The sequence below is a fragment of the Vespula pensylvanica genome, chromosome 2 (genome assembly GCF_014466175.1).
Source record: "Vespula pensylvanica isolate Volc-1 chromosome 2, ASM1446617v1, whole genome shotgun sequence".
Lineage (NCBI taxonomy): Eukaryota > Metazoa > Arthropoda > Insecta > Hymenoptera > Vespidae > Vespula > Vespula pensylvanica.
Window position 1 is genome coordinate 7,476,228 of NC_057686.1, and position 22,227 is coordinate 7,498,454.

General features: G+C 34.3%; 1 protein-coding gene across 2 annotated transcripts in view; it reads right to left on the reverse strand.

The window, feature by feature from the left end:
- The window catches only part of LOC122627359 (complexin), a 233,540-nt gene that overhangs the window by 20,206 nt on the left and 191,107 nt on the right, over positions 1 to 22,227 (reverse strand). For both annotated transcript variants that reach the window (XM_043808440.1, XM_043808441.1), the window contains one exon: positions 1,193 to 1,356. In XM_043808440.1, coding sequence (XP_043664375.1) covers positions 1,193 to 1,356 — 164 coding nt within the window. The remainder of the gene's footprint in view (positions 1 to 1,192; positions 1,357 to 22,227) is intronic.

Consider the following 22,227-nt stretch of genomic DNA (forward strand, 5'->3'; position numbering starts at 1 on the left):
CAAATATAGTAATAATTAAATTGATAATGATTGTAATAATTTCTTTAATGATTCATATTTCAAATTTTGAACGAAGAGAATTTCCAAATAAATTTTCCAGCAATGATCTCTATAATTTATCTTCTCCTTTTTCTTTTTTTTTTTTTTTGAATTAACTAATAGGATATATAATGAGTTATATATATTAAGAATAAGAACGACTAAATTTTGAGAAAGAAGCATGAATGCAAAAATGTTCAATCCTAGATAGAAGAAGTATAGAATGCTAACGGAAGATAATATAACTATCATCGACGTCAATGATGCAGTCAGGTGTTCGGCTTAAGCTAGGAAAGATATCGTGAGAATTCAGAGTAATGGAAGTCATACGTCTCTACAATTTATTGGAATATCAATGTGCCTTCAGGATCACCCTCGTCGTCTCTACCACCCTTCGTACTAACGCCGGAAACATGAACGTAACACTCGCCGTCGAGGGAGAATACGTATTTCAATGTAGACTTGGTGCTGTACGATGTGAGAAGATTTTATCATTCTAAGAAGTGAACAAAAATGATGGTGCGAGGGGAGTAGTGTTGTACGGAAATAAGTGGGTGGTTTATGGGATGGGTTTGTTCGAACGATTGTTGGTATTCCAACAAGATATTTTCGTATAATTTACATGATCCCGTCGTATCACTTGAAAAATATAAAATAAAAATTTATACCCACAGATTGTACGCGTGAGCATATCGATGATTTAAAAACGTTTATAAAGATTGTTTAAATCAAATCATTTTATGTTGAGATCGATAAAAAATACATTGAAATGGACGTTCAACTATGAAATATATAGAGGATGAGAGCTTAACGTTCGAACGATTTTACCGATAGAGGATTTTTTTGTTGGACGGTTTGTCGAAGGTACCCGATCTCTTCAATGGCTTTTACATTGGAAGAAAAACGAAGGCCATTTTTCCAACGAATCATGGGATTTCAAATATTTTTCATTCTTTTTAGAAAACTCGAGTGATCTGATCGATGGGTTGAAAGAAAGAGAGAGAGAGAGAGAGAGAGAGAGAGAGAGAGAGGGAGGGAGAAAGAGAGAGAAGGAGAGGAAAAAAGAGATAGAGAAGGAAAAATATGGAAAAAAAGGGAAAAAGAGAAAGAGGACAAGAAATAGAGCATCATTGGTAAAGTGACTTTTTCTGACCTTGTCTCTGATCTCCTGTCGCATCTTCTCTCGTTCTTCTTCCATCTTGCGATGTTTCTCTTTCCTCCTCTCCTCAGCCTCCCTGATGGCTTCTTGCCTTTCCCTCTCGGCCTCCTCCTCCTTCTCCTTGTCATCTTCGTCTCCTCCTTCGCCACCGACCGCTCCTAAACAAAGAAAATTTTCATCAATATTGTAAAACGATTTTAAATCGTTAAATCTCAGACTTATCGAAAATATTCGTACCATTTTTATTATTTCGAAAATACGCAAATATTTAGATTCATTCGTTTAAAGTATTATAAATACGCAATTATAAATACGCAAATATTCAGATTCATTCGTTTAGAATATTAGAAAAATTCATATTTCAATAATAATTATTATTTAACGATCGATCAATTAAATTCCATCGTATCACGAACGATCGTTTACGCATATTCAAACGTAAATAGCGAATAATGGTCCTTATATCTTATTCATCGTTCGTACGTTGAATATCGTTGTATTGCTTCCGACGCCTTTGGTAAACCGCAAGTATCTTACAATTAGTTACAGTTAATAGACGAACACCGATACGATGCTATCCTCAGGGAACGGAGTCGATAAATGGTCTCGCTTACCATTAACACCATTCTCCTTGAATACTGTCCTTCAAATTAACTATCTATCCTTTCTTCTCTCACTCATACTCTGTTTCTCTCTTTTTCTTTCTTTCTCTGTCTCTCTTATTCTTTTTCTGTTAACCTCATGTATATTTTATAGGGTCCATTGAAATAATTAAAACATTCGTTTGGATTATTCGAATCGGTTTGTTAAATTTGTACACATCTGTGACGAGTAATTACAAAGCTAACACGGTAAGAAGGAACAGAATTGTTTACACTTCAGTGTATAAATACCGACTGATGATTTGGAGTCAAAGCGTGTGTACGTGGCTAGATAAATAATAATAGATGTATATATATATATGTGTGTGTATGTATATACACATGGAGTGTAATAATAATGTAAACATAATACCGTCGGTAATCAATACGTTTTGATTTGTTATTAAAGGTGACTTCTGCCGATGGCTTTAAAGCGATTTTTTAATTTTATGTTTCGTTCTCTACTTTTTCTTTCCTATATAAAATTCTTTATTAACAATTTAATCATTTAACGATTAATTCATTTGTCGAAACGATGTGATCGAAACGAATATTCATTTCTATAAAATCTTCGAAGCATGATTTATTTTTATATATATTTTAAGAAAAAAAAAAAAAAAAAAAGAAAAGAATATATAATAATACCAAAAAGATTACAATCGTGTATAATTCTTCTTTTACGAAATTGAACGAAAAATATTAATATATTCTAATTATATGATCATATAAAAAAAAAAAAAAAAAGGAAAAAGAAATATTTCCAAACGTAAGACGATATTTAAAAAATTTCGATTGATGTAATAGAATGAATGTAATCGAATGCATTTAATACATATCTTCTATGTATTAAAACGATTTCGTTTTATAGAAATTGACAGAAAGAACAGAGAACATTCTCCCGTGGTAATATCGAGAGAATCGTGAACAAGGAAGAATGGAAAAGAGATCGAAGAATAAGAAGGAAAAAGCAAAGGGCTCTCTTCTTCGTCGTCTGGCGAAGAAGGATGTGCCACAAGCCCGAAGGCTCGAGGAAATTAATACTACTTCTGTCTCGGCAACGTCTTCTCTCTCTCTCTCTCTCTCTCTCTCTCTCTCTCTCTCCTTTTCCTTTCTCTCTCTATCTGTCTTTCTCTGCCTTTCTCTTTCTGCGGTCTCGTCGTTCCTTCTATTTGAACTCGTTCTTTCTATTTTGCAGCACCACAGTACTTTGATGTCCAAACCTAGGCACAACCATTTTCGCTCGACTCGCTTTTTGGCTTCTCTTACTCCTATTTCCCTTTCTCTCTCTCTCTCTCTCTCTCTCTCTCTCTCTCTCTCTCTCTCTCTAACTCTTTTCTTCTCTTATCACCGTCGAGTGCTCTCGACGAGTTGTCCCAGCTTTAAGCGATATCTCTCACAGGCCTTGCATTTCGATTCGATGGACCTTTAACCTCAAGCGATGGACACGTTTCATCCATTTTCAAATAATGGTCTTCATCGTTTTGTTCATATAAGTTCCTTCAAATTTTGTATTGTGACGTGCGACGATAAAATTCATAAAAATTCGACCTAAGTCAAGGCTTTTATTATTATATTACGTTCGATTATACGTAATAAAAATTCTACGTTGTTTAAAAATCTTTGAAAGGATGGAAGGATAATATTATTATTTTACGATATAATCCGATCGAGAAAACAAAGTATAATGATGATGATCGAAGGGAAACTATTTCAATGGTATAAGATTCTTTCGTTTTTATCAACTTTTAGTAATAATATCAGATATTAATCGTGGACAGATGATCGACGAATATGGATACGTATCATCCTTTCTCGAATACATATTCGATCGTTGTAGATATATAAGTTTTTCTTCTGTATTTTTCATTGCGACGTGCAACGATAAGAACATAATAAAAATCTGTAAGAGAAGGATTTGATTATGCGATGAAGTGTAATGAAAAGAACTGGATTGTTTACAAATCTGTAATAGGATGAAAAGATAATGTCGTTATTTTATAATCAATCCGATCTCGAAAACACAGTATAATAACGATAGTCAAGAGGAATATATTTCAATGGAATAAGATTTTTTCGTTTTTATCAACTTTCAGTGATAATTCTAGATATTAATTGTACAAAGAGAATCGACAAAAAAGAATACATATCATCCTTTTTCGAATACACATTCAATCGTTGTGTGTATATACGATCTTGTTTTGTGTATTTTTTACTGTGATGTGCAACGATAAGGACACAATAAAAATCCGTAAGCGAAAGGTTTATCATATTACATTTGATTTTGCGTTGAAGCGTAATAAAAAGATTTACGTTGTTTATCATTCTAACTTGTATATATACAAGCTTTTTTTTCCTGTATTTTGCATTGTGACGTACAACGATAAGAACATAATAAAAATTCGTAAGCGAAGATCTACGTTGAAGTGTAATATAAAAAGATCTACGTTGTTTACAAATCTGTAAAAAAATGGGAAAAAAGAATATTGTTGTTTTTATGATCGCGCATTTCGATCGCGAAAACTAGATAAATATAATAACTATAGTCGAAGAAATCTATCGCAATAAAATGAGATTTTATCTATTTTCAGTAGTAATCCAAGATATTAGTCAGACACAGACGAACGACGAAGAAGAACGTCGCAGTGCGACGGAAATGCGGCCGTTACTACGGAAAGGAGGACGAATCGCGTTTTTCAGGGTGCACACTTGCTTGCACATTTCTCTTCGTCCATTTTATTTCTTTTATTCTTTTCGATATGAAAAGAAAAAAATAAAATAGCAAAAGAGAGAGAGAGAAAAAGAGAGAGAAAGAGAACACGCGGTCGAGTTTTTCAGCAAAGTTCCTCGATCGAGACCGTAATGCGGCCCATCTGGTAGCGGTTGGCCTGTCACGGTTCCATGCTGTCGCACATTCGAAAGGACGATAATGGCGGTGGTCCAAGAGCAATTGTCCTTTCTCTGTAAACGACGCGGCGAGACACAACGCGGCTCGTTCGCACGGATATTACCGAAAATCTACGTGGAGAATCTTTCCTGATTTTTTAACGAATCCGAACGTAAAATCATTCGTTTAACTTTCTTTTGTCGTTTACGAAATCACTTTCTATTTCTATTTCTTATGTCGATATTTAATACGATATTTAATTCCATTTACCGAATTTGAATTCTATACAAGTTAATATACTTGTAGTATGTTTTAATCGTATATAAATTTTTGTATATGAATAATACAAAAGAATTTATTGTCATCGTTTTCATATCAAACTTTATTCTTATATTGGGAAATATACTTATTTTTTAAATTGATAAGTTGATTTCTTTTTTCTCGCGTGAAAATGTTAGATTTTAGAGAAAATATACAGAATTATGTAATTTTAAAAATGTATTTTTCTAATTGACAGGACTTTGCATTCTATCATAATCAAGTTGATCTTCTTTCTCGTATGAAAATGTACTTTGCAAAATTACAGAATTATGCGGCTGTGTTATCTTCTATATATACTTATCATATACATATATATACATATAAATTTTGTAATTTTTTTCGACACAATAGATTGAAAGCACGTTGAGAGAACATCAGGCTTTATACGTATGCGTATATGTTATGAAATATAACAAGAAGAAAATACTGATGCGAGTTAGTGTTCCTTCCATGTTTTTAATAGATTAGTTTTATTTTTAATAGAATTTTTTTAAATAGATATGTTTTTCTGCATACCTTGTAAATGGAAAAGAAGCGTCTATGTTCATGGTTGATAGAATAAAAAAAGATAAAAGATAAATACATTATATGTAATATATTATGTATATTATATTTTCCTTCGGTAGTTTATAAAGAAAAAAAAGAAGTACAGCAAATTGTTGTTTTGTACCAAGTACAAATACATATATATATATATATATATATATATATATATAATTTTAAACGAATCGTTAATAAAACGAATTCACAGGATTTAGAAAGAAGTGATAAGGATTATTCACTCTTTTATCGTCATTGTACAATTAATAAAAACGAATTTATATCTATGATCAAACTAAAATGAATCTTGATTCATTTCCAAGGAGAATATATAACCTACCTTTTTCTACGATTAATTACGTAACGCTAATTGGAATAATCCAAGAAGCAGCTGGTCGATGGTACAAGCTTGAAAAGTCAATCCCAAAGGAAAAAGAGAGAGAAAGAAAGACAAAGAAATAAATGAGCGACATAGAAAAGGATGAAAATCGTGGTATTTTCTCGTCGAGGATCGAGGCTTGTGAGCCGATGAGGAAGAATTACTTACGATTTTCATCTATCTTCGATTCTTTTCCTCATCCCATTCTTTATCTATCTCTTTCTCCTTTTTCGTTTTGTCTTTTGTTACCTCTTAGAATCTCCCTCGTTTGCACGAGGTATTAAGAACGCTTTGTGGTCTTTCCCTTGTAGAGTTAATGGATAGACTTACAAACCGATCGATCGATCGATCGATCGAGCGATCCTTTTACCTTTCGAAATTTTGGTCTTTTCTTTTTTATTTAATTCATTCTTTTTCTTTTCGTTTTTTCTAATCTTTTCTTTTTTTTTTTATTTATCTCTTTTTATTATCTCCCAGACGAGATCTTCCCATTCGTTTACGTGCAAATCATGAATAGATAGGTGAATATACGATTGCATTCCCTTTCCTTTCTTTTCTGTTCGTTGAAGCTTCTTTTAAAGTCATAATAAAGCAAATTGCACGGTCAAATAAATCGAATTGATTTTATTGTACGTACGATAAAGTCTGTCTTGTTATTGCGATCACGTCGTATCCATGAAACACGATGCTTTATACACCAATTCTTTCTTTTCGTTTCATTTCTTGGTTTCGTGAATCATCATTAAGAGAGAAAGAAAGAGAGAGAGAGAGAGAGAGAGAGAGAGAGAGAGAGAGAGAGAGAGAGAGAGAGAGACAAAGAGAGGGAGAGATTTTCGATTTCAGCATAAAGAGATCGTAACGTAAAAACAGCGTTTCATTGATATCGTATGTTTAAAGAAGAGAAAAAAATGGATATGTATTTGTACTGTGTGTCTATGTGAAAGAAAAAGAAAACGAATATTCCGCAATGCGGAATGTTCGAACGGACGAGCATCTGTTCTTGAGTATTACGGAAAATGTCGAGCAGTTTTTAAATTACACAGAGATATATATACACACACATACACACACATAAAATATATATATATATATATATATATATATATATACACATACGAAGATATCGTTCCCGAATACTTCGATGGAATTTTCTAATTAAATTATGAGACAAAATTATCGAATAGGGAATTTAATTGCTATCACAGCGAAATCCGATAGCTGGTTCCCTTTTAACACATCGAGATCCTCTTCTCGTCGATTAATATTTGCCAAGGCACGAAAGAAAATATCTCGAAGAATTCGACCTTCAGTTTCGTTTCTATGAATCGATATCGAAGAATTCTATTGGAACGTTTACTCGCGTAAAACAAAAAGAGAGAGAGAGAGAGAGAGAGAGAGAGAGAGAGAGAGAGAGAGAGAGAGACCACGTTTTTCTTTAGTTTTTCTTTCTTTTTTTCTCTATTTTTTTTTGCGCGCGAAACTCTTCGTAAAATTCGTCGCGCTATGTACTTCCGAGAATTTGAATTCCTTGCGTTCCACTTTTATTTGACAGTATGAAATTCCATCTGAGGTTGTGTCCGAGGTTTCCGTGCTTTTTCGTTGGACCTTCGTGTCTAACTTTTATTTCATCCAAACTTGTCTAGTTCTTTACCAGACATTTTCAAGTACGTACGAAGTTCCTTTTTTTTTTCTCAAAGAAGAGAAGAAAAAAAATTGTAAAGAAGAGTTGTCAAATTTGTATGGATACGATTTCAATAAGAAAACTTACAGGTACTCACTTTTAAAAAGCATTATGAAATGTCATTTGACAATTAATAAGTTTAAATTTCTATCAAATTAAACAATTTATGACGAATGTGAGATATGAAGTAAAATATTTTTTAATCGAGCACCACTTATGACAAATATAATTTATTTACGATTAATAAAGAGAATTTCGAAAAGAGAAACGATCACGATCGATATAAATTATTTTTCTTTTTCTTCGGTTTTGATTTATATTCTTTCTTCGACGTTTGTTTCGAAAATACAAGTCAGATGTAAGAAATGTTTGAGCCAACATTTTCTTCGACTTAACTCGAGCGTCGTAAATGGTACATTATTTTTGTCCGTACACTTTCGATGTTCGAAAGACGACAATATAAAATCTCTTTTTCTTTACTGTCGTTTGAAAAAGAGAGAAAAAGAAAGAAAGAAAGAAAGAAAGAGAGAAAGAGAGAAGGAGACGGAAAACGATATAAACGTTGATCCCAAAGAGAAGTCTGAAAGGAGCCGTTTGTCAGAACGCATGTCGCTATGTGTGCGTTCGACGTGGCGAAAGTATCGATAACTTGCTCCGTGAAAAAGCTACATTTCATCCCTCTTTCAAAACCAGAATCAACCACTTTCACTCTCTCTCGCGTTAGCTCTTCTTTCAGGTTTGCGAATGTTTTCTTCTCGAATTTCTTGAATTATCGATATCGTTAAGAAGCAAAAATTCTCGATTTAATACATTGTACGAATGTCGTAGAACGAAAACAAAAACGTATAATAAAAATACTTTGACTATGTCAACAAAAAAATCAAAACTATTAATAAGTTAATTCATTTAATTTTAAACGAATATACGAACGACGTATTAATATAAATTAGCAATGTGTGATATCATTTATACATACATAGATACATACATACATATATATATATATATATATATAAACCATACAATATAATTTATATATTATATATTATATATTATAATTTATATATACAAACAAAGATATATACATACAAAATATCAGAAAACCTAACAATATGGAATGAGAGGAGATGAGAAAGTGAGAGAATGAGTTAGTTCTTCGTCATTGCTATTTCACGAAACTCGAGTTACAAAGGGAGAGGGAAAGCAACCGAGGACTCCACGAAGTAGCCAAGTTTCGTAGGAGAAGCGCTAGCCGAGAACCAATTACTTTGGTAAATACATAGAGAATGGATGCTAATGAGAGAGGCGAATAGTCTCGTCACGCGGAATTAAACCCGTTCGTGTTGAACGTCTCATCGATGCCATCTTATTTCATAGAGCTAGTCGTAAATGATTTGTTGGAGCAAGAGAGAAAGATATACTCAAGAGATCAAACTTCGAACGCTTTTATAAAACAAATATAAACAAATTAATAAGTTCTAAGAACAGAGAACGATCGGTGACGAAAAATAAACAGCTTTTCTTTACGAGCAGGTATTTCATTAATAATGAACAATTTAAACTACTCAATTTTTTGGAATTTTTCTGGAAATACAAGGTAGTTTTCGATCAATCAAAGAATAAATTTGTCATTTCGTAATCCGACTAAGTCGTCAGGTAGATACTTAATTGCAATTTGTTGCGTCTATTCCAACATCATCGTTTTCTCTTTTTCTCAATCTTTTTCTTATTTTCTATCGACGTATTTCTCGGTCGGAAAATTCACTTGTAAGCGCGTAATTCGCTCGTTTCGTTCGGTCCAAGCGGTTTTCCAGGTATCGGTTAATTCGAACGAGCGGGTTCATGCAGATTGCAGACCGATGGAAGAGCTTGTGGTGCTGATGGAAAGTAAGAGAGAGAAAGAGAGAGAAAGAGAGAGAGAGAGAGAGAGAGAGAGAGAGAGAATCGACCTGCTCGTTTTTTCCTCGTAACGATGTCCGTTTCTCTCTTCTTCTCTTTCCCTCAAATACACATACGCATACATACATACACATACACTTTTCATTTCACTACCACGTATTCTATACACTGTTCGAAATCGACGTAAACTTGTTTCGCTATCGAGCCAATGGCATCTGCGAGTCGCTGATTGGACGCTAGATAGTTTCATCCTTTTCTCACTTGTATACGTTGGAAAAGGTGCCACGTGCTCTTCTAAAATGCAGTTTAAATGCAAATCTGGTCAGTACGTTCGATAATGACGCTCGTTCGAGAGATCGAAGACGAATCGGATAAATGAAATTCATTCTTTTATCTCTTTCGATTTTCACGATATTGCAATTTCACAAAGGGAATGAAAAAATTAATTTAACGATATGACCAATTTAATGTTTGGGAACTATCGCAAAGAACGTAGTAATTGAAAGATCACGTTACGATATACAAATGATTTAAATAGTTGTCATTATTACGATTATATCTGTATATAAAAATTTGGATTTAGAAAGAGTTGAATAAATTTCTAATAAATCATATCTAACTTTTAAAGCTTGCCTTTGTTGTAATAAAATTATTTGAAGGACCGATAGAAGATAGGAAGCTCGGTTGGATTGGTTATATAGTCAAATGGAAAAGAGCGCGAGCGAGCGCTAGAATTCGCTCGCGCGCGTCACGCGTTTACTCGCTGCTCACAGATGTTTCCAACGAGCCGCTTTCGTGTCCAGGAGCGATATTTACTGCGAACGATTGGCTTTGAATTCACTACCTGGCAAATAGATTACCATACGGAATTATAGCCGTGTTTGCTAACTGAAATAACGCACACGCGCGTAACACGTGGAATAGAGAACTCATATATGTATGTATGTATATATATATATATATGTGTGTGTGTGTGTGTGTGTGTGTAGGTGGGTGCACGTATGCGAATATGTATATACATTACACAAAGATATGAATATGTACGTGAGAACCGTTCTGTCAACGTTTCTGTTATGGTCAGGTTCTACGTAGAGAATTAATACTTTGCTCGTTAAATGTATAACTGAATTAACAGTAATATTTTCGAATTTCACTTTCAACAAAGAATCAATGATTATTATGAATTGATCATATTTACGTTTTGAAATGAGATCTTTAATCCTTTGCGATCGATCAATTCATATATGTATGTATTCGATGTATTGATCATCATCGAATAATATAGAGTTATAAGTTTAATGGAAACAGTCGATGTAGCCAATAGGCAATAATATTATATATAGGCAAATATATGGGTTTAGCTTATATCGAATTGATTCATAAATAACTATCGTTATAAGTAAAGCGACTATTACAATTTAATGGCACTTATTTATAAATAAATATGGAGTTTTGTTTTTTTTCTTCCTTTTTTTACAAATTTATCATTTGCGAATAAACTCGATACTTCGGAAATAAGCATAAATATATAAAGCATAATGTATAATAAATATAAGTATAAATATAAATATTTGAGATAGATTTTATATATCTTTATATTATTTCAGATTATCGTAATCTTCAATTTTGAAATATATCATTCGTTAAATAGTCGACATGTATATAACGCGGAACATCACGCGATTTATAAAATTGATGTACGCTAAATCGTAATAACAAAAAAAAAAAAAAAGAAAAAGAAAAAGGAGAAAAGAACGTGATTATCTACAATCACGTGAGTTTTAAATCTTTTTTCACGGATGGAAAAATGAAATTTAATCGGTTGTAAAAGCGAAGAAATCAGCTTTTACGTTTTTACTTTTTTCTTTTTCTTTCTTCCTTTTTTTTTTTCTTTTCTACTCTTCTTCATACGATTGAGGAGGATGTCGTTCGCGACGAGACGGCGGAAGACGAGAAAAATCCTCTTTAATGCTCGCTTACTCGGGTATCAAGTACGACAGCTCGAATCGTCCTCGTAAAAGGAGCTTTCCGTTATAACCCTTTGCGAGAATATGCTGCGTGTCTTCGTAACTCGTTGGATGAAGTACAATGTAACTACGACGTAATTTACGACAGAAACTGCTACGTGTTTTCTTGGAACGTACCTAATTATAAGGAAGCGAGAAAGAGAAGGAGTGAGAGAGAGAGAGAGAGAGAGACAGCTAGAAAGAGAGAGAAAGAGAAAGACAGAGAAATTTGGTTAAATCGTAATAATAATAAATTTATAGTAAGGATATAAACAAGTTCGGTTTCTCGATCAACTTGTTTTAGTTCAGTTTCAAAGTTTCGCACTAAGAAAATAGCAAGCAAAGTACTGAGACGATATTGTGATAATAAAGAAAGCAAGCTTTTTTTTTAAAACGAGAAAGAAGAAGAAGGGGGTAGAAAAAAAAAGAAATAAAAAAGGATCGTAAAGGATAAGAGGACGTTTTCTTCGTGGTTATGTTCCTATATGTATACGTATGTACTTATGTACATTTTTGATACATGGAAAAGGTCGTAATCCCCGTTTCGTTTAAATTTCTTTCTTTCTTTGTTTCTTTCTTTCTTGTCTCCTTCCTCTACTTAAGTCGGAACATTTCGAGCACAATTTTTCCACGTTATAAACCGTCAGGCTTCTGTCGACCTTTTCGTTTACATATTCCACTTCGTGCGAGCATCCATTCCAAAAACTTTGGGTCCCATTATTACTAGCAACATTGTTATTTTTACTACGCAAAAAAGAAAACAAAGAAAGAGAAACAAAAAGAAAAAATAATTTACGTGAAGAAATACTCGTTTGTTCGAAAGGTTTCAACATCGTTTAATTCTTAACGAACGTTACGAATTTTATGATGGAATCTATCTCGAAGATACGACATTTAAATTACAAGCTTGCGATTTTTTACGACAGTCGTACAACTGAAAGATCTTACGTCGAGGGAAGAATGAGAGAGGAAAGGTAAGAGGTAGGAAAAGAAAAAAAAAAAAAAAAGAAAGAAGAAGGAAGTAAGGAAATAACGAAGTCTTATCTGATGCACGAACGGTTGCAATTTTGCTCGTTATCCTTGTGCCCGTAGGTGTACCTCAGGAGTCCTTTGAAAATTTTATCATACAAGTCGATCGAGGTTTCGTGTAGGGGAAAATGCTTGCTTTCATTATCGCCACTCGCATTTATGAGTTTCTTACCGTTACGCAAGCAATAATATGGCGGCTTTGCGTTCCCCGATAATTGAGATGTAGAGCGGCGCAGTCAACTTTTCTAACGGTCCAGCAATTAAATATCGAAGAAAGAGAAAATGTGTTGCACTTTCGTAGCTTGCAAGTGTTTTTTTTTTCTCCCTTTTCTTTTCTTTTTTTTTTTTGGTCGCATGACCGACCATTTCTAACGACTACATTTTATACGGACTTGTATGAAAGAAAATCCGATGGCTACATTACTACGATCTTTCATTCGCTTAATAATTGTCACGTATGTTGAGAGTATAAAAACAAGAAAAAAAAAGGAAAAAGAAGGAAAAGAAAGATCCGATTCTCTTGATCCAGTTTCCCATATTATGTACGTATATATTTTCTTTTCGTTTCGTCGCTGTATATCCATCTAATCGGAATCGTTCATTTGAAATTCCCGCTCTTTCTTTGAACAAGGTGAATCACGATAAGGGTTTTGCTCGGGGAAAAAGGATGAGAATGCTGGTGAATGTTGGAGAAAGGGAAGAAGAGGACAAAAGAAGCCTCTCTCTCTCTCTCTCTCTCTCTCTCTCTCTCTCTCTCTATCTCTTTCTCTCTTTTTCGATCCTTCACTCGTAGATCAGCCTACTACCGAGGGTAAGAACAAATTGTCTGGACGTTTTTGTGCTCATGCATAAAACATGGCTTCGTTGTCGGACGTTAATGCAAACAGACATCGAACTTGCTGGTTCCTGTGCCACAGAGAAAGATCTTCGTCCTCTTTTCTCCCTCTTTCCGGCCCTTCTCTCTCTCTCTCTCTCTCTCTCTCTCTCTGTTTTACTCTCTTTTTCTTTCATGCATCAATCTTATTAACTAGAACCAACCTGGGATATTCTATCCTGCTATTCGACAATAAATTTCCAAGTCTTTCGGCCATCGTCCTGTCAACCTAGACCACTTTCTCTTCCTCCCCACCATTTGCTTTTCAAATCGTGGACTCACCATGTTTTTATGCTTCCCTCCTTCTCTCTCTCTCTTTCTCTTTTTATCTTGCCCTTCCTTACAGATTTTCTTTCGTTCGATATTACGAACGATTTGATTTGAGAAAGAGAGATAAACGACGTCCTTGTCACTTCGACACCTTCGAGATACTTTCTCTCTTTCTCTCTCTTTCTCTTTCTTTCTCTTTCTCTCCTTCTTTGTCTCTTTCTCTTTTCTTTTCATATTTCGTACAAACCAACAAAAATTAACTTTCTCAGCCATGAGAAAGCTTTATTAAGCGAAGAAGAGTTCCGCATGGTGTGTGTACTTTGGTTAACAACTTATCCTACTCCACTAAATCCTTGTAGTTTGCATCTTGGATTAAAAGTTTGGAACAATTTTTAATGAGATTAGAAATTTATATATCGAGTATTTCCGGAGAACCCAAGGGATCCGGTAGCTTCTAAGTTTTATCGAGAAAGAGCTTTCTGATTGCTCTACTCTGTCTTCTTCTACTTTCATGATCCTTCTTTCGTTATCGAAACATTCAAGAAAATTTGTTTCTATCCTTTTTCGAAACAATTGCTTTTTTAATCTATTACGCCAAGATTCGAATGTTTTTTTATAATTCGACTTAATCAAATAGTATTCTATTTTATCCATCTTACAATTAGATAAACAATCGATTCGATCGTATGTATTATATATATTTACTCTGGTCCTGAAATAAATTGATCTATTGATATATTTTGCTTATATATACGATTAATTAATCAGAAAATTTCAACTAGGCGTTGTGATTACTTCATTTAATCCGCATAGGTCGCTTATCATAAGCCGAGTAATCGCCAAGTAGTCTTGATTAAGCTACTCTCGCGTAATTAACCACGTCGCATCTCTAGTGTTTGCCACCGAATCGATCGTCGCGTAGGACGTCCAATCTGCGATTGGTCGTCCTCGTTACGTTCGGACGTAATTAGATCACAGTCTTAAGTTGATTCGGCCGAAGAAAAATGTTCGAACGAGTAGCCTTCTTTCGTTCTTCTTTCTTATTTTTATTATCATCGTTTGTAGATCTTCGCGTATTACAACGCGATAACAAATCGAACAGGGACGATCGATAATATAATCTTCGTCGTTCTCATTTCTTCTTTTTTTTTTTTTTTGTTTTTTCTTTAACCCTCTCTATAATCCAATTTTATTTTTTGTGTAGAAGAAATAATTTAGATAATATAAGTATAATTTATGGTATGAAATATTTTAATATAATTATATCACGTTAAGTACAATTTAAATTCAACAAAGGTTAATTTTCGAATAGAATATAAATTAAAAGTTGATTTGCAGTAAACAAGTAAGATAAGATTTCAAAAATACGGATGTACGAGTGCGTGATTTCGAAGTTACATGGCATTCTATAGGGTTAAGGTATTTTTTGTTTTCCTTCTTCGTCGATTCGTTTTTTCCCACTCTTTACTCATTTCCGTACGAATTTAAGGGTGAGTAGACCATGTCGGACTTTCTACCTTATCCCCTCTCTTCCTTATCACTTTTACATTCTTTTCTTTTTTTTCGTTCTTTTTCTTCTTCTTCGACGAAAGTATTACGAGGGAAATGAAGGGTTTGCTCGCAAGATGGTCGTTTGTTCCAGCCTTACGATATATAAATCTTGTTGACGCTCTAGAGCGATTTTTATCGTCCATAAACTTCTCCAAATATTTATTCTTGTCGTCTGGTCCGAACTTCGATCGAAGTAACCTTAATATGAGAGTAAACTTGAAGAAATTCCGTATTACTTTTAATAAATAGAACGCAACTCTCGAAAGACAAGATCTATATATTCATTTTCGTATTTACGTATAAGTTAAATAATGTATCTTTAGATAATTGGAAATTAAGTTTGTAAAATATTTATTTCGATGTATAAGTTTACGGTAAGAGAAACATAAACAATCACCGACGAGAATGTAACAAACAATTTCTAATTTCTAATCTTTGTTAGAAACAAATCCAACTCCTTGGAACATTTACCAAAAGTTTGACGACGAGAAAGCAAAAGTACTTTCACGCGATCTTCCCTATTCTCGATTCAGGAACATAGCTCTTCCTCGTACGAAAGCTCAAACTTGTGCTTGGCACGCGAGATTCTTTTTCTTTTTTGTTTCTTTTTTAACGTTTCATCTATAATGTATCTTCAACTTTAGATACACGCAGCAACACAAAATAAATGGCACAGAGACCGATAGCTTTCGTTTCTGTCGAACGATTGAAATATTTCTTCGGAAGGAATCCGTTATTCATCCGCATCCAACCGATTCGAATTGCAAAGCTATATAACCTGCGAGAAGAAAGAAGGAACTTGATAAGATAAACTTTGAATTATGAAGCTCTCTCTCGCGATACGTTTCTTTTTTCTCTGTTTTATTTTTTTTTCCGATGCACGGAATGATTTCATCGAATACGAAACGATAAATTCTGTGCAACGTAATGGATTCAATTAGAATTACGAATGTATCTTGCGATATATCATTGATTGATAAACAACGACGACAAAAAGTCGAAGAGAAAAAGAAAGAAAATAAGCAAAAAGAAAAGGAATAAGCAGATAGAAAATCGAAGACGAAGATTATTAAGCCGTATTCAGGGAAGCTCGTAGAATTAGTTCTATTGATCAGTCTCTACTCGGAAGGATAACTTCGTTCAAATGGAAACTCCGGGTCATCCCTCTTCTCATTCTACCATCTTCTCCCTTACCCTTAGTCGCTACCGAGCGCTACTTCTCCCTACGCGTAGTTCAAACGCACTTCTATATTATAGAATCGCGAGATAATTTCTCCCGCACGTGGCTTGTAAACTTGTTAGTTGGATTTCGCAAAATTTCCTGAGTGTTTCTCAAAGATGTTGCTCGCTTTCTACCTCTCTCTCTCTCTCTCTTTCTCTTAGTTTCTATTGTTTATTAAGAAGTATTATTTCTGATTCAGTAACAATTCGATTCATTCGGTCTTTACACGATTGATTTTTTGCATCACCATTTCAAAATCACACGATACTTATGAAAATTTACTTCTATGGAAAATGTCATTTTTATTTCAAATCTATATGATTTTGAAAGAGAGAAAGAGAGAGAGAGAGAGAGAGAGAGAGAGAGAGAGAAAGAAAGAACGAAGAAGAAGGTATTACGTGAAGGCAAAAGAATGGTTGATACATTCTACGACCTTGTGGTTGATAAAGCTTGAGTGCACTAACCTATAGCACGAATAGGTCAAGTATCTTGCTGACCGGAGTCTAGAAAGAGAATGAAAGAGAGGAAGAGTATGTGGAAGAAACCGATGTGAGATACATCGAAGCTTCTCTTTAAATTTCGATATCGTCATTTCGTCTAGTAGAAAATTCTTCCTTAACCTACGAATTTATTCATTTACTTTTGATAGTAATTTGCATTGAGATTACGAAACATAAGACTCTTTCTCTCTCTCTCTTTCTCTCAGTCGCTACAATTTCTAATTAGATTTCGGTTTTGCATCTTTATACGATTTTACACTCTTCGAGTAGAGAAAGATGGAAAGGACGAGAGAAAGAGAAAGAGAGAGAGAGAGAGAGAGAGAGAGAGAGAGAGAGAGAGAGAGAGAGGGAAAGAGAGAAAAATAGAGTAAAATGAAGAGAGAGAGTTTCGAAGAATATCTAAGAACGGTATACTCTTCGTTGTATTCTGCATTTAAATTACGATTTCAAGAAACGGTAGCCAAGCCACGAAATGACACGATCCGCCACGCTGCACGCGAACTAAGCTCGAAACTCATCTAAAAATTGTTTTCCTTTTTTCCGAGGAAGAAAAGTATTGTCTCGCGTTTGTTTCTCGCATGGAGTAAGAAAATCGATAAGTCTGTTTTTAATATTACAAAAAAAAAAGAAAGATAAATAAACAGAACAAAAAAAAAAAAGAAGGAAAAGAGAAAAGAAACAAGAAATTAATGTTATTTCCTTTTCTTCTTCTTCCTCTTTCCTCTTTATTTTTTTCTTCCTTCTTTCTTTTTTTTTTTTTTTTAAGTTTTGAAAGAAAGCGTGAGATTGCGGAGAAACATGTGGATGATATTTTTCATCTCACATAGGGATTCATCGTGGTACAAGGCAGATGGCACTTATCGCTGCGTTGCAGGCTTACTTCTGTGTGGGTCGTTAAGAAATACGGGTCACACTGTACAAGCCCTCTCACTCTCACCCTTCTACTTCTACTTTTCCCTTCCTCTCTAACTCTCGGCTCGGGAAGGACGGATACTTAAAGCTTTAACCGGATGGAGGGAGAAGTAGGCCAGCTTGTGCACGTAAAGGCTCTATTTTTTGTGACGCATAACCAGAGCCGTCCGACGACGGGCTTGTAGAAGGGAAACCTCAGCAGTTCATCCACGTCTGACACGTGACGGTGCGCCTCGCATGTCGGTCAATCGATCGACTACTTAAATTCGAATCATCGGGACGCTCGTCCGACCGACAAACTTTCTCGATGAGTTATCTTTCAACGTTTTACGACTCTTGACGATAGGAAGAGATTTGTTTCGATCGATTACTCGATCGAGTAATCGATCGATTAATACTTGCTCGAAACATCACGGGATATAGCTTAAAAGGTATAGTATTATGATACATGTCTATAGTCAATTTTAACTTTAATATGTAATACGTGAATTTATAGTTTTGTTTATAGAACCTCGTATGTGTAATGAATCTTTATTTTTAATGTAACTATTTTTCTAACAATGGAAGTAGATATTCGTTAGTTTACAGAGTATTATTTTTACGGTTATACGAGTTTAATAATCAAATGATATATTTTCGTTAATTAGGAACGATGAATCAAGCAGTTTATCTTCTTCGCGTAAATACAAATAAAAGTTTTAAATATTGTACTGTCTGAATATTGAAGTTATTTATTTTAATATTTTTGATTAATTTATTCCTATTTTTTTTTTTTTGTTAATTAATCTGCTTTTCTTTTTATTTTTTTGTCGAACTTTTTATTTCAAATATTTGCGATAATGAAAAAAATCTTTACGAATTTGAAACACAATCGAATGTCCAAATTCTATTCTTAATACTCGGACTTTCCTCCTCGTCGTTTTAACTGTCAGAGTACACGGAATGCGGCGATTAGATTTAATTCTCTTGGGTGGAAAATACGTGAAAGCCGGTGATCTCGGGTTAAGAATGATAATTACGTCGACTCTGCTGGGATAATCTTCAGAGTTCCGCGGATAATTTCATCGCGTTCATTCGCGTGAACGTTATCTCAACCCTACGATCTACGAGGTACGAGTTAATAAAGGTTTAACGAACTAGAAACGGAAGAAGACGATCGTAAATCGTGACAAGTTGTTCGTTCCATTGATTGACGTTAATTAATACGATTCTAATCATTATTATCTACGATTTATTCGAGTTTTTCATCTTTTTCTGCTTTGGAAACGTTCATTAAATAAACAACAATTATAGGTACTTATGAATGAGAAATTATTTGTAAATTCAAACAATAAACAGTTTATCGAAACAAAACGAGCGTACTAGCTACTCTTGTACTAGCTACTCTCTTTTACCATCTTTTACTTTTACTTTCGAAGCATTATATTTCCGGCCGAATTTGTTATAAATAATCGATTTTGATCGATCATATATTGGAGCTCGCTAATTCGCTCTCCGTTAGCAATGTAATTAAATTAATTCCGTTCTCCGTTTGCAACACAATAACCACTACCAGCATCGATTGCGTCAGTCTTTTTGAGCGTCGCTCATTAATTAGCTCGAAATGCATCGCGGACCGGTGCAATAGGCAAAGCGATAACGTCGAACGAAGGTGCTAATTAGCGCGAGGATCGCTACCGTTCACTGATTATCGTTTTCGATGCTTCCCTACGATCGATAATACTTCAATTTTTTTGTCTGCATTACTAGTAACGAAAAAATCAAAGAAATGTCATTTCTGAAATATTGAAAAGGAAAAAGATAAGAGAAAAATTGTTGAGTCTAAGAAGTATGTCCCAGTTTATCGTTCGTATAAGAATTTCAATATAAAATGCATTTCTTCTTGCAAGAGAGAGAGAGAGAGAGAGAGAGAGAGAGAGAGAGAGAGAGAGAGAGAGAGAGAGAGAGAGAGAGATATCGTTTATCCACCATTCGTGTTTCCTAGCGTTGACGTTTACGACCATTGCTGCGAATCGCGCTTTTATTGAATCGAACAGTCCCTCGAACTTACTTCGAATGGAGCAACGAACGTCGTGAAATTACATAAGACCCTTTAGATCCGTATAGCCAAACGGACAGAGACAGACAAATACACATACATATGTATGTATAGAGGAGCACGTAAAGTCGAAACGGGATTGTACTTTGTCGCTTACTCGGATTCGTATAAACGACCTTCATTTTCTTTATTGGCAATGCGATCTATTATTCCCTTAGTCCTTTAAAAAAACACGTGTGTAGATCTATGTGTATACCTCTGCCACGTACTACTACCCATCTAGAATTCTCTCTTTCTATTATTTCTTTTCTTTCTGGGTGAGTGTACGAATACATGCATATATGTATACAATACGAACGATGGAGGGATAGACAACCCAGAAGGAAGTCCCACAGTCCAGCGAATAAATAAAGGGAAACATTAAATTGTTGGCTTTCTCGACTTCCGATATTGAACAGTAGGAATTCTAGCATGGAAATACTTTGGAGTCCGATAGGGGTTAAGTTTCCAGCACCTGCACGATAGTTTCCCTTCCTAACTTACACCTTTCATGGATACTCTTTAAATCTAGGGATTTTCTAGAAGAAGCGTACATGATCCTCTCTACGATATAACAATCACTGCCACACCGAGAGAACACAAGCGAGAAATCCAACCCGATTTTCAGGATACCAAGAAAAGATCCAACGAGGAAGATGAGAGGAAAAGACAGAGAGACAGAAAGAAAGAAAGAAAGAAAGAAAGAGAAAGAGATGAACAAATATAAAAGTTCTTTATTTTATCGATTGAGCTATCGTGTAAACAAGAAATTCAACCACCAACGGCAATTTTTTGCTGTGTAGACGAAACTTTTCCGAACTTTCGATTCACGTATATTTCTTTTTCGTTTTTCTCCTACTTCTCTTTTTTATTTCTTTTTTCTTTTCTTTTTTTTTTGGCTTTTGCTTTTCCCTCGGAGAAATCCTTTAAGAAATCTGTCCGAAACGCTAAAGTATCGGATTGTCGTTAACTTCATCGCATCAACTTTGAGATTCCCTCGTTAACCTTTCGAGCACACCAGTATCCCGTTATATCTGCTTCTAACGGTGAGACAAACGGCCAGAATTACGAGCTTTTAACTTGCATCTCGTGCGAATTGTTTGCGTGGACCATTTAAACAGGGATTAAATTTGCCGTCCGACCCATAATAGTAATAGTAGCGGCAGGGTGATTTAAATCTTTCTCGTTCGCGACGTTCGCGGAATGGTAAATCATTTAAATTAATACCAGGATATGTAAAATATATGAGTACGTTATCTACGATATTCCGATAATGATTTCACGAATACTTATGTACCTTTATGAGAGTATAAAATTCTTCGATATTGATTTTTCGATACATTAATGAATCGATACAAGAATGAATCGAACAAATTTTATATTTTCGTACGAATAACTCCTAGATTAAATTATTACAGATTTAAAAAAAAAATATTTCGATTTTAACTCTTTGCTCTATGAGATCATAAACGACGTGACGATATTATTTTTCTATGGAATTCTGACGTTTTTCTGAAGATTTCATTTCATTAATAAAGATCAATACGAAACATTTCTTTCTCTTTTTCTTTTAATTTCTTTCGAAGTATATATATATGCCTATGTACATATATATATATATATATATATATATATATATATAATATCACGATCGAAAGGAATCGAATAAGAGTGAGTCGAGAACAAACTAGAAAATTAATTATAGTTGGGAAACGAATACTATTCAAATATTTGAACGCAGAACATTTATGAAATTAATTAAGAAATTACTTTGATATATCACGCAAAGTCAAGAAAGATAAAGAAAGAGAAAAAAGTAAAAAAAAAAAAAAAATATTATGATATTAAGAAATATCATGCGTACATTAACGTGACAATCAAGTCGGAGACTCTAACGTGCATATTGCAGTATACATACACATAGATGCGCTCATGCACCTGGTTGTGTCTAATTCTCTACGTATGCGTGCATGCGCAGAGTCGCAGTCTAATTCGTTTAACGATATCAAATGTTACGCCAGTGGCGCATCGTGCGCCGGCATGAGAGCAGAAGCTCCAGTTCGAAAGACGCGTATCATGGATGGTCTTTCTATATGCATTTATGTATGAATGTGTGAGTGTCCTGTGCGTATGGTATCTAAATAGATAGGCGTATATATACATACTTGTATATATATATATATGTATGTATGTATATATGTATGTATATATACGAAACCATTGCGTTCATCTCGCGTAAAGAG